Source organism: Gymnoscopelus braueri, assembly GCF_963280865.1.
Source record: "Gymnoscopelus braueri genome assembly, chromosome: 11".
NCBI classification, from domain to species: Eukaryota; Metazoa; Chordata; class Actinopteri; order Myctophiformes; family Myctophidae; genus Gymnoscopelus; species Gymnoscopelus braueri.
This window is the reverse complement of record NC_137613.1, coordinates 35,704,023-35,717,748: the sequence shown is the minus strand read 5'-3', so window position 1 is coordinate 35,717,748 and position 13,726 is coordinate 35,704,023. Positions and strand designations below refer to the sequence as shown.

Sequence of the window (13,726 nt, the reverse complement as noted above, 5' to 3'; positions counted from 1 at the left end):
CCTGAGATGGGGTATGTATGGCTGCGCTGAACAATGCCTAATCCCTAGAGCACTGACTCCGCGTTTAAAGAACAATCATAAAGAAGCCAGATCTGTGTGACCTCATAAAATCTCCCATTGCCATCAGCGTTTAACTTTTTTATTCCCTCATTTAGGCCTTGAATCTTAGCCACTGGCCCTCTGCGACACCAATGACCCCTTTCCATCTCCTTAACGGGTCATTTACAAGGTGTAGTGCCATTAATGATTGACTCCTATTGCGTAAGGGCGAAGACAAAAACTCTGTGCTTCTAGTCTTACAGTGCAGTCGGGCAACGGTGTACACAATACCGCCGTACACTCTGCACGCACTTGAGGTAAGTAGGGCACTCTGTGAGACGTTTTATCTCCTAGCCTAGTGACATTTTAAGTCCAAGATATATGACTACTGCTGCTGCATTTCAGCCTATACGCTGAGCCTCACTCTAGCTTTCAATCCACAAAGGGACAAAGTTTCAGATAATGAGGTAGTTTCGCTTCCAACTAAGGAGAGAATAGACTCGTTCTCTGAAGCGATGCGGTGGTGTGAAGTTTTGCCGCTGGGAAGTGTTTCGTTGCAAATTTAGCTGTCGACTTGTGTAACAGCAACAGGAGAGGTGAGTCCATAGGCGTGGAAGCCAGGGTGTTATGTAAAGTGGGGCTTGTTTGGTGTGCCCCCCCCCCCCCGCCTCCCCTCCCCACCCCATCAGTATTTACAGTAGAAGAGATTGTTATCAGCCTGTCTGGAGTTTATAGCTATGGCTTGGCTGTAAATCACTGCTGGAAAATGGAACTTGTGATTGCCAAGGTATGTGCTTTAATATACAGAGTGTTTTCAAGGTAGAAGTGAATGCACAATCGCTTTTGGTGCAATGTGGCCTATGGACGTTGATGTTTTGTATAGGGCCTTGTTATACTTTTGTCAAGTACTGTATCGGGTTATGAGTAATGAATACCAAACCAAGGCACTGTGCCTCTCCGTGGACAAAAGAGACATTTCTAATCCCAAAATGACCTCCAGATATATAAAGGAGAAATGGTAGACAACAGTACTTACCACATGGTAAAACTGCACGTTAAGGGTACATGAGATAGTACTAGTTCATGTATGAATTCATGCATGGAAATGGATTCATTCATGCATTATTACGGATGAATGATCAGGAATTTACATGAGTTCATAGTGTTTCATTCATGAGCTTGTGTATGAAAAAACGCATTGAGTAAAGCATTAACGAAGGTAAATAGCCTACATCACCATCAATGATCACTTATTAAGCATGATCATTATTTATTTTTAGTAGTTCACAACTAAATGGACAACCTACCAACCTACCAACCAGAGCACAAGTATTGTAATCTCCATTGATTAAGCATTAGCTACTCATAACATAAGTTCATTTGTTTTTGTTGCCCTTGAAATAAATAGACATATTGTTCTTCCTTCATACTAATGTCAGATGATAATATGTGTTTGTAATTGTTCCAAATTGATGACCAATAATAACACTTAACCAGTTAAACCCTATGTACTTCATTGACTGGGGTCTCCCAGGGGCCTACACTTTGCTCCCTCCATTATTCCCTCTACACCACATGTCTACGCCAAAAATAGCCGATCTGCAAACTCGCAATGCGTCGCAATATGATGTGTTGTGAGCTTGTAGATCAGCAATGTTTCGCAAATGTTCGCCCATTGTCGCCGAATGGTCGCCTATGACATGCCCAGAATCGGGATACTTGGGTTCTTATAATTTCTTAATTCTTAATTCTTAAGTAATTAACCACATGAACTTCATGTGGTTTGATATTTAATAATTAACATAATACATTAGTCTTACGCTTAACAGAATAATAATTCACCATTAAGTTACCCAAGGGCCACAAACATGATGAACTCATGAATTGCTAATGCTTAATCAGTGACGATTACGATGCAATACATGTGCTCTGTGCTGTGCTGGCGGGTTGACTTTAGTTCAGGATTCCATTTAGTTGTGAACTACTAAGAAGAAAAACTGATGTTTAACAAGTCATCATTCATGATGTAGGCTACTACTTGCCTTAGTTAATGCTTAAATTATCCATACATGAGGACATGAATGAGGCAATGTGAACTCATGTCAATTCCTGATTTTAAATGTGGTATTAATGCATGAAATAAAGCATTTCCGTGCATGAAGTCATACATTAACCACTGCTATTTTATGTGTTACTCCATAGATTGGAAAAGCTCTGGGTGCTGTTAAATAAACCTGTGCTATGTCACTTGATGAACTTAGTGAAACTACTGTCTGTCAAACCAAGTCAAATGTTGCAGCCTTTTTAGCATGTGTTAGGAACTAGCATCTTTCAGTGTTTAAAGGTACTATATTAGGACTGGACTGTGTGTTGTTGTGTGTTGTTGGTCTGTTGGTAGCTTACAGTATGTGCTATGTTGGGTTTCGTGTATCGAGGCACGGATCGCATACTTTCCTGCTGATGACTCATGTCCTGGGCAGCACGGAGCAGATTTTTAAGAGAGGCCTTGGGGAACTACAGAATACACAGGCACACACACAGACACACACAGACAGACACAGACACACACACACGCGCGCACACACATGCACACATTTGCATGCATGCATGCACGAATGGAAATCCCATGGGCATTCGCTCTTTGTGTTATCCCACCGGTCAGGAAAGTGTGCACCTCACTAAGGGAGTGGCTCTAAAACACATTCAGACTAGACGTACAATGCATACCATACACAGTACACAAACACACACAGCCAACCAGGTTGGTACAAGTCATTTGTGGCAAGAGACAGGAATGTATGTTACATCACAGAAGAGTGTGAAGAAGCTCGCTGTTCAGCCCAAACAGCCACAGGTACGAAGGCGTCTGTAACTAACGGCCCTGTTTCTATGTGTTCAACAAACATGATCTTAGAAGGTCACTAGAGCCACATTTTTGGGGCTGATCCCGATTATGGAGAGTCCTTGACCACCGATTACCGATGATTTGTTTTGAAGTTTCTATTTGAGAACTTAACAAACAAATAAAAAATGATATACTGCATTTAACTTAATTATAATAAACGTCAATATATGAAAAGAACATTTAACTTTAAATGAACAAGCAAACAGGTAAATATGAAATACACCACTTAAACTGAACTTTATTTATTCAACCACTTAAGGCTTAAAGGTCCTTACACACCTGCCTTTCCTGGCTTTGTCCTGGGTTGGCTCCCACTGTGTCAGTTTGCTTGCCACTATTTCCGGCCCGCGGGTGCCTGACGCAGCGCCCTGCCAGCCTCATCCTTCTCTCTCTGACCTTGTCTGACCTGTGGTAGGTCCCCGTAGACGTCGAGGACCACATTTCTGATGTGGTCCGTCCATGTGACGCCTAGTACCATCTACATGCACCATTTACCTGACCTGTCTCTCTATGTATTGCACCCTCTCATATGCTATATAGAAATGTGTTGATTACTGATGAGATTGAGATTTTAGTGTATTCCTGAAAGTTTATTTTACATACATCAGTCGAATGCACATCATTAGCACATTAGACATGCTGCAGTTGTGCATATTAAGGGCCCTTCACCCTCACTTAAAAAAAGCTGTTGTAATTCTTGTGTGAGGAAAGCGTGATATCCTTGCTGTGATATTAGTGAGCCAAGCAATGACGTGCTCATGGCTTATTAGTCACTGTGTGTTTGTTATTGCCATGGTGTTCAGAGATGACTTCAGATGAGGAGTCATATGAATTTGACTCTGTACCTACCTGGCTATGATGTATCACCACGCACATGCGTGGAGGTTCGAGTTCCGTGTGAGTTATTCACTGCTAGGTCCTGCAAATCCACGCCCATTCAGGCAAAACGCTCAAAGAGTCTCACGTCACCACTCACCAGCACGCCTGAGCAGGGACTTAAAGAATCTTGGGTAATGAAGGCAAAGACGTTGGCTGCCATGTTATTTGTGTCCAAAGTGGCCGCTGACCCAACATTACATAGTAGCGCTTTAGAATTAAAGCAATTTCCTCTCCTCACTCTTGGAATGTGCATAATGTGTTTGTGTGCATGCTTTCGTGCGTGTGTACATGTGTGTATCCATGGGAGGTGCACACCAAGATCAGTTTGTACACATGCTTTTGTGCGTTTATGTATGTGTGTGTATGGTGCAGTATGGTGGAAGTTGAACCCTGAACTCTGTGTGAGTGTGTGTGTATATGAGTCCATAGAACTGATGAGTTGGAGTCTTGAGATAAAATCTTATTGCGCTGTTATGGTTTCCTATTAATCATTCAGTCTCGTGACTCTCGTCATGTGTGTGACAACATTGGCTGTGACCAAATTGTCAAGTCAAGGCAAGTATATTTGTAAAGCACATTACACAAAGACAATTCAAGGTGCTTTACATAAGTCATGCAAGAAGGCATTCAAATATATAAGGCATTTAAACTCCTAAAATACAGAAATAAAATGATTATTGTAAAAAGTTATACGCTAAAATGTGTCTGTTAAATGTTTCTTAGTCAAAAGCAGTGGAGAGAACGTAACATATTTTAGTCTAGATTTAAAATGAGTCAGAGTTGGTGCAAGCCTCTGATTCTCTGGAAGTTTGTTCCAACTTGTGACATAATAATAACTCTGGAAAAAGTTAGTAGACTATTCCTGGAAGATGCCAGTCATTAGAATTCCCCGCTTTTCTTCTCTGTACTTCTTAGGTATATATAAGTAATTGAGATATTCCCCCATGCTTTTGACTTCTGTATTTTTTACCACTTAAGGCCTATATACTTTGTCGAACAAGGAATAGCGAAAATAGCCGATCTACAAGCTCAAATCTTTTTAATGTAATCTTAAGTTAAAAGCAAAGAATCACCTTAATTGACATGCCCAAAATAGGGACACCAGGGTTAAATGGTTAAACAGTTCCCTCCAGCCCAAGGCCTTGCTGACATCAGAGTGAGTGATGATGTCCCCAATGACACTGGTGTGATCTCTGATTATTGTGTCTTCTACAGAAACAAGACCGCAGGGGGCTGAAAGCGTCGTGGAAAGATGACATCATTGTCACCTACTCACAGTGACAGCAGTGGCTCTTCTAAACATGACAGCAACCAGGTTTGTTGTGTGTGGGTGTGTGTGTGTGTGTGTGTGGATTTCCATGTGTGTGCATGAATGTGTGCTCTGCTCTTATTACTAGGGTCGCATCGAAATCTCTGCCGAAATGATTGGGCCAAAAATAATAACAATATACAACATATTTTGGTGTTTGACCGAATGAGTGAAAGAAAACACTGAACAATTATACTGAAACAGGATCCGCAAGATCCAAGATTCAATAGTAGATCTGCAACTACAGTATGTAATGAGGAACAGGGGAGAAGAGAACTATAAACACAAGTGGTAAACAACGGGACAGCTGATGGCACACAGTGGACGATGAAGGGACGGGACACAGCTGGTATAGCACACAATGGGATGGAGCGGCACAGGGGGGTGAAGAGGGAGGGACACTAGGGAGGCGAGGGGCAGGCAGGGGGATGACAAGCCTAGTAAACACACAACAGAGTCACAGCCATGACGGCAATCGTACAAAAAAGTGGCCAGGTTAGTAAACACGCAACACACGCAAGTGTTTCCTTGTTTTCGGTTTTGGCATTTTTTTTCCTTTTGGTGCATCACTACTTATTACTGTATAGTTTGTGATACTTCACAGTAACAGTTACTGTGAAGTATCACAGTACCCAGTACAGTGTAAGTCATCCTTTGAAGCCACTATTATTATTTTAATGTTCTTTCTTTTACACCACAAACCATGATCTCCTGAAGGACATCTAACAGGCCTAAGAGTGTGTGTGTGTGTGTGTGTGTGTGTGTGTGTGTGTGTGTGTGTGTGTGTGTGTGTGTGTGTGTGTGTGTGTGTGTGTGTGTGTGTGTGTGTGTGTGTGTGTGTGTGTGTGTGTGTGTGTGTGTGTGTGTGTGTGTGTGTGTGTGTGTGTGTGTGTGTGAGAGAGAGAGAGAGATTGGCTTATTGCCCTTTGAATTCATCTGCAAAGTGATCACTTTCTGACTAGCCCATAGTCATCCACCACTTCTCTCTCTCTCTTTTGGTTTCTGTCTCCAGGACAGCTGGGAGATAGTGGAGGGCCTCAGGGGGGTTCCTGCCATCATGCAGGAGCCTGACAGACAGGAGGGGCTCCTGCTGAAGAGGAGGAAGTGGCCAATGAAGGGATGGCACAAGGTGAGCCTCACACCGAGTCAAGTCAAGGTTGAGTTAAGTTCAACAAGGAAACTAGATGTGCTTTACATAAAATAAAATTACAGCTCACGCAAACAAAAGGGCAGGACTTTTGCATTGGGTTCCCAATAAATATTAATATTTACAAGTGAAGAAGATAGTCTGTGGGGGTCTTTTCTTCTGCAGATATCAATCACCAAAACGACAATCAAAAAAGTATAACATGGCAAATGCTTAGAAATGTATCACTGATGAGACATTTATATAATGCATATGTTTTCCTCATAGTGAAATTTTTAAATTGATTAAAAAGGTTTTATAAGATTGTGACCTCAGAAAAAGTGGTTTGGTTTCACTGCATGCCATCCACAAATGATGTATTTATACCAAGGAGAGCTCAGAATATCCAACAAAAATGTCCTACTTCCCACCTCAGAGCTTTCAAGTGGTTGAGATCAAAACAAAATGGAAGCCGATAGAAACTGGTGTTTGTTTGGCTGCTTTTACAACATCAGAAGCTGTGGAATAGATGTTATACTGTATGTCTTTTGGAAAAACTTTAAAAGCTGTTATTTTTTGTTCAAACCTGTCAGCAATAGTCATGTTGTTGCTTGTATTTTGTACGTCACAGTACTAAATCTTGGCTAAGTCGGAGCTCTGACCAGGAATTATGAGTAGGAGGGCCGTTCATGTGGATTATTTCTACTCGGGATGTCGGAAAAAAGATTACATTAATGTACATAGCTGTCAAAAGGATAAGACACAAAAAGAGCTTGAGATCTTATTTCCATCGTCAAGGGGAGAGGAATGTTAATTCTGTATGCTTTCTGTCCATGCAGAGATACTTTGTGCTGGAGAAAGGCATTCTGAAGTATTCAAAGCGCGGGACCGATGTAAGTATTCCATCAATTATGTAGGCGCCCTGTCGTCCATTCCTGTACACCACACATGTGCGCACAGGCACACACACACACACACACACACACACACACACACACACACACACACACACACACACACACACACACACACACACACACACACACACACACACACACACACACACACACACACACACACACACACTTGACACTAAATTGTTTTGCCTAACTCTATCTGTGTGTTTGCTTAGCTGAAGAAAGGAAAGCTCCATGGCTGCATTGATGTTGGCCTGTCGGTCATGTCCATTAAGAAGAAATCCATGTGCATCGATTTGGACACAGAAGATAACATTTATCACCTCAAGGTAACACACACACAAATACACACACACACACGCGCACACGCGCACGCACCCAGGGTGATTTTAGTTTCAAAATGGTCCCTTTCCAATTAGTAGTATTAGTTTTTGAGAAAACCCTGCCCTGGCCTGGCCACCCCTCCCTTGAAGCCAGTGGTATCAATTCAGCAACAGCTAAGGTGTGGCAAGGTCACCTGATAGCATCAATCACAATGGCCAGGAAACACTTCATTTCCGACATACGTAGGCTATTAACAAAGGTACACCAGTATCGCATGACAAACTGCATCATCATTTAAACATCTTCAACTAGAACTCTCCACGACACATTCACATTCGCGTCGCGTATAAAGGGAAAAAGACCAAAATAACACAACAAACAATGGTGCTAAAGTAGATTAAATGAATCCATTTCTATCTCAATTATGGATTTACAGTGGGGCAGAAGGGGCATGTGTTCCGAATACATGGCGTCTAGACTGTCCTCCTAGCACTATGATATTGGGTACTGCACTGCACTAAGTATTCTGACAACGGGTTCAGCAGGTCTTGCATAACCGAGGGGCATGCCCAGGGCCGCACTAAGACCCCTCAGGGCCGTGGAACAACACAAAATCAAAGCCCCCCCCCTCAACATTAATCGGACAATATCGGGTGCGTTCGCGCGCCCATCGAATGAACGCGCACCGCACGTGCGTTCGGTGCATGTGCCACCGCCAGCACGAGCGGCGCTGACAGTCACACTGCACAGCCTTTCTAACAGTCTGTTTCTGCTATAACTACAGTGTCTAAACTGTCTATCATTCTCACAGGGCCCTGCAGGCTGAGGGCCGTGGAACACAAGTTCCACGGTTAATGCGGCCCTGGGCATGCCTTCCCAATGGACAGAATTTATTTGTATTTTAACAAGCAAATTAGAATTTTGACCAGGGTGCCAAGCTATGGCAGCTGCCACACCTTGCCATACTCAACTGACACCCTTGCTTGAAGCACCAATACTTATATTCTGTGCCCATGCAAAAACATGGAGTCTCAACATATTTAACACGAATGGTGTTCTTTTTTCCCCCCAAGTATTGAAACATTTCTGTATGGTCGCTATTGAGGATCTGAGTCAATCAGTCTCTTCTTTTAAATCACTTCTTCAAAAACATACGTCAAGCCCTTTTCTTAGTGGTTTTGCCTTCTGTGTCAGTTCTATTGTTTTACTAGATTTTACTTCCTAATTTTAATTGATTTTACCCATGATTTTGTTTGCTGTTTTAATTCTTATGGTTAGCATGCTGCTATTTTACCTTGTTCTGTAAAGCGTTTTATAACCTTGTTTGGAAAAGTGGTATACAAATAAATTCATTATTGTGACATTGCTAACTCCGCTGTCAACAGCTGCATTGACCAGATCAGAAATGCATTGAAATTCAGCCAAAATAATGAAAAATATGTTTTCAAAACAGACCCAGAAGGAACATCCTTCTTGGCCACTTAATCCGAAATAACCACCACATGCCCATCTAGTTGTCAGCACAGGGTTTAAGTGTTCTATGGTTATGTCTGGAATTTGGACATTAACTGCATCTGGAGAAGAAGGAAAAAAACACCCCAAAACATGAATGACTAAAAGAAAAGCTAAATGATCCTTTAATTCTATTTCTATATAACTTTAAAGGTTCTATGACATTCATTTTAACTTTTTTTTTATTTTTTATGTTTTTTGGGGGGTTTTATGACCTCAAATACACCAAAGAAATCTGAACTTTGAACATTCAGTGGATTTTCTGTGGTCTGGGGTTTTCTGAATAATTAGGCTGAAAAGTAATCTGAGCTTGGCCCTTCGACAGTGAGGTCACAGTCGATTAATCCCGCCCACTCTCCTCCTCGCCCCTCCCCTCCCCTATCCTTTCCTTTGGGGGGGGCGGAGCAGAGGCAATGATTGACAGGCAAAATCCCTCACCAGCGACACCCGCAGGCAAAGATTTCTTTTTTTATTGCAGTTGAAAAGGCTTTAGAAATGTGAGAGAAAAACACCTGCCATGGATCAATGGAGTGGAATTTTTTGTTAAAACTTTCTATACACGTTTGAAGGACCATGACAAAGACTTTTAACTCTTTCAGTGCCACAATACGTCAAATACGTCATGAGGCCTGACGCCCCGTGTGCCACACTACGTCAAATACGTCATGAAAAAATAAAAAAAAATAAAAAAATAATCTTTTTTTTTTTTTTTTTTTTTTTTGAAAAACATGTTCAGAACTCAAGATATGATGATTTGAAGATTTGCTGCTCCATTCACTTCTTGTTTAACTTTTTACTGAAAAAGGCTGTATCTCGGCTCCTAAGCACTTTTTTTTTTACAATTAATTTTGGTTGTGGCACTCAGAACCCAAATTCCATAAATAAGAAAGAGTTAATGTGTGGTAAAACTGAACGTCATGAAACCTTTAAGTCAATATTTTAATTTCAGTCAAGTTCTTGTTTTACACACAAGCTTAGTTTTAGTTAAAATTTAACACATTTATTTTTTCATAGATTGTTCTCGTGTTAGTTAACATTTCTTTTGGCTATAATCTTGCCCGCACACATACACCAGCCACTTCATTAGGTACGCCTGTCCAACTGCGCTTGAACGCAAATTACCAATCAGCCGATAACATGGCAGATCCATTCGGCCGGTAGACTTACAAGACGGTCTGCTGCAGTTCAAACCGAGGATCAGAAAGGGGGAAGAAAGGTGATTTAAGTGACTTTGAATGTGGCACGGCAAAAAATCTAAATAAATGTATTAAAAAAGTAGCAGATCCACAAGCTCAAAACGCGGCGCAAAGCTACGCGTTTTGGACTTGTAGATCTGCTACTTTTGATATTTTTTTAATGAATCCTGAAAAGTCCGTTTTGGACATATGAGGTTTCCAGTCCACCCAACAGAGACGATATATATATTAGCAACATGTTTTTCAGAGAACTCGGGTAGGATTTAGAAGGAGTTTTTAGAATCGGCCTCAGGTCTTAATGGCTTAATCCTGAGGGAAATAAAGTAAACTTTGGTACAATTCAGTTGACCTTTCCATGGCTGTAGTGTACACACACACACACACACACACACACACACACACACACACACACACACACACACACACACACACACACACACAGCAGCAACATTGCTCCTCTTTCCGTACACACTGCCGTTCCCAGCTGACCGTGCAAAATCTGTCTTTTGTTCCGTCGGCCAGGTGAAGTCTGCAGAGCTGTTTGACGAGTGGGTGTCAAAGCTGCGAACTCACCGTGTTTTCCGTCAGAATGAGATCGCCAGGGACCCCTACGAGAGGAACCTGTTCCACCCGCACACCGCCTCCTCCCCCGCCCCCAACGACGCCGCCTGGAAGGTAACGCATCCGAACGTTGTTGAGGAAAACGTTCTGATAAAGAAAGAAGAAACACTTTTCCATCCATTTTTAACTCAAAGACTGTAGAAATGTAACATTGCTGGAAATCATTGAATGTGCTTGCATGTTGGTGTCATCATTATTTGAACATTCTGCGAAAATAGGCGAACAGTTGCCGAAAATAGCTGATAGCTTGTAGATAAGCCATCTGGGCTCAGCAAATAGGCTATCTCGTCTCCAATTTGTGCAGAATTCGGCAGCTAGATTATTGACTAACTCTAGGAGGCGCGACCACATCACACCAGTCCTGGCGTCCCTTCACTGGCTACCGGTGAGTTTCAGAATTGATTTTAAGATTTTACTGACGACTTTTAACCGATTGACTGCCAGAATTATTTCAGATTTTTTGCTGTTGCCTGCCAGAGATTTTTCATTGAAAAAACAAAAAGTACTCAGGAGCCGAGATACAGAATTTTTAAGTTTTAAGTTAACAAGGAAGTGGATAGTAGTCTAGATCTTCGAAAAATCATATCTCTTTTTTTTTCTTTTTCTAAAAACGCATATATGCATTATTGGCAGGCAAGTGATGGATTCTAAAGAACGCATATATGCGTTATTGGCAGGCAATGTGTTAAAGCCTTGTGAGGTCAGGCTCCCAGTTCCATTTTAGACATGCTGGAACCATATGAGCCTGTGCGCAACCTTAGATCCTCAGGCAGGGCTCTCTTGACTGTTCCCCAAACTCGCCTCGTCACTGTGGGTGATCTGGCTTTTGCAGCCTGGGCACCTAGACTCTGGATCGCCCTGCCTCAGGACGTAAGGGTTGCAAAACTCAGTGTCATCTTTTAAATCACTTCTGAAAACCTACTTTTATACCAAGGCCTTCTCTTAGATGATTTTGTTTATTTTACCATCTGTTTTTAAGCTGAATCCTTACAGCGTAAACAGCAAAAAAAAACATTAAGCTGGGCCTGGGCCGCGGCGTGGCAGTCCAGGCACCCTAGGCTGCAATGCCAGCCTGACAGCGTGTCGCGGGTTCGAACCCCGATCCTGACGACCTTTGCTACATGTCACTCCCCATCTCTCTCCTCATTTTCCTGTCAGTCTACTGTCCTGGCATAAAAGCCCCCAAAAAAAGAAAACATCTAAAAAAAAAACGATAAAGCTGAATCGTTCTTGGTGTACTGTATTTATATAGCCACTGTAAAGTCCTTTGTAAACATGTTTTGAAAAGCGCTTTATAAATAACGTTTATTATTATTGTTGTAAGCTATTTTCATTGAGAAGATTTGATGTAGAGGGGGGAAAAAAGTAGGGGGCCAAATATAGACCAGTCAACAAGGTTCTCTCTCTGTTTATATGTCACGTTCTCTCTGTCTGTCTTTCTCTATCAGAGGTCTACTCTCACAAAGCAGGCGTCCGTACAGCAGGCTAAGGTCAGTGCCTGGCTCCACACTTCAGAGGACATGAACAAATGTTGCAGAGGTTGGTCTCTTACTGCTGTCACCACTGTTTCATTACTTTATTATTAGAATTGTATTATTTAAATCTTTTTATGAATATCATTAGTTGCTATTTTTATCTACTCATCCTGCTGGCTGCTCACTGCCTCTGACATATTTCTTTCTCGTGGAGTGTCTTGCACAGCATTGCAGGTCTCTTATCTGTGTCAGTGTCGTTCTGTTTGAATTGTGTTTTTTAGATGTTTCTTTTAAAGGTTCTAAGCTTCTGTCTCTCACTGTCTGTCTGTCAGACTTAGAGGAATGTGAGTCTTACCTCTTGGAACTCAACTTGCTGCTGAGGAGCATGGAAGTACTTCACAGAACATACTCCGCCCCTGCCATCAGTGCATTACAGGTATACACAAACATGCACGCACGGACGCACCCACATACACACACGTGTACACACATTTCCAAGTATTCTTGAACATAGTAGTAGTTGCATACTGTAAATGGTGGACATTCCAGGGCATGCATCTAGCAATGCATGCCCTCTAAGCACAGCAGTCAGCAGTCAATAACATCCTCAGAAATGTGTAGTGTCTGAGTCAGATTTCACCAAGTCCAGGTATACTCTGGTTCTTGCACTTGATGCTTTACAAATCTGTTAACGTTCTCCGTGAACGAAAGAGTGTTGTGATTGGTCAAAAAATATAGTTTCCGGGGGAAATAGGTACGACGGAAATTCCGCCCCTATAGACACTCTCAGCTTTAGGTCGTGACCAGGCTTTTCCCTTCGCAGATGAGTAAGGCTGGGAACGAGGCTAAGCCAGGTGTGACTGCTAAAATCAGCCTTCCCACACACATTCAAGGGAGATACAGGGCCTCTGTCATGACATGTTTTATCTACCCCTGAGAGCTCTCTCTCTCTCTCTCTCACTCACTCACTCACACACACACACACACACACACACACACACACACACACACACACACACACACACACACACACACACACACACACACACACACACACACACACACACACACTCACACTCACACACACACATCCCTGGATATATTTACATGAGCACAGTTGCTGTGACATAAAGGAGATTTAATGTAAGCATTTGCAGCATTATTCCATTGTGTATATGGTTATTCTTCTAGTCCATCTCTACAAAGGAACGTGTCCGTTATTCTGTTCTTCGTGGTGTTTTAGGCAGCTGGCTATGACATCCCCAAGAAGGAGAAGAGACCGAGGAGATGGCGCTCCAAAAACAGTGGCAAAGATGGCAAAACTAGTCTTCAGGTACACACTCATGCACTCACGCACGTATGCATGCATGTATTGCATTACATTACAGTCATTTAGCAGTCGCTTTTATCCAAAGCGACTTAC

General features: G+C 42.2%; 1 protein-coding gene across 1 annotated transcript in view; it reads left to right on the top strand.

The window, feature by feature from the left end:
- LOC308095992 (oxysterol-binding protein-related protein 3-like) overlaps nt 1-13,726 on the top strand; it is a 31,033-nt gene that overhangs the window by 6,385 nt on the left and 10,922 nt on the right. The window contains exons 2-9 of the mRNA XM_080443228.1: nt 5,039-5,138; nt 6,145-6,261; nt 7,098-7,151; nt 7,391-7,504; nt 10,730-10,882; nt 12,277-12,367; nt 12,636-12,739; nt 13,547-13,636. Coding sequence (XP_080299354.1) covers nt 5,076-5,138; nt 6,145-6,261; nt 7,098-7,151; nt 7,391-7,504; nt 10,730-10,882; nt 12,277-12,367; nt 12,636-12,739; nt 13,547-13,636 — 786 coding nt within the window. The 5' untranslated portion in view covers nt 5,039-5,075. The remainder of the gene's footprint in view (nt 1-5,038; nt 5,139-6,144; nt 6,262-7,097; nt 7,152-7,390; nt 7,505-10,729; nt 10,883-12,276; nt 12,368-12,635; nt 12,740-13,546; nt 13,637-13,726) is intronic.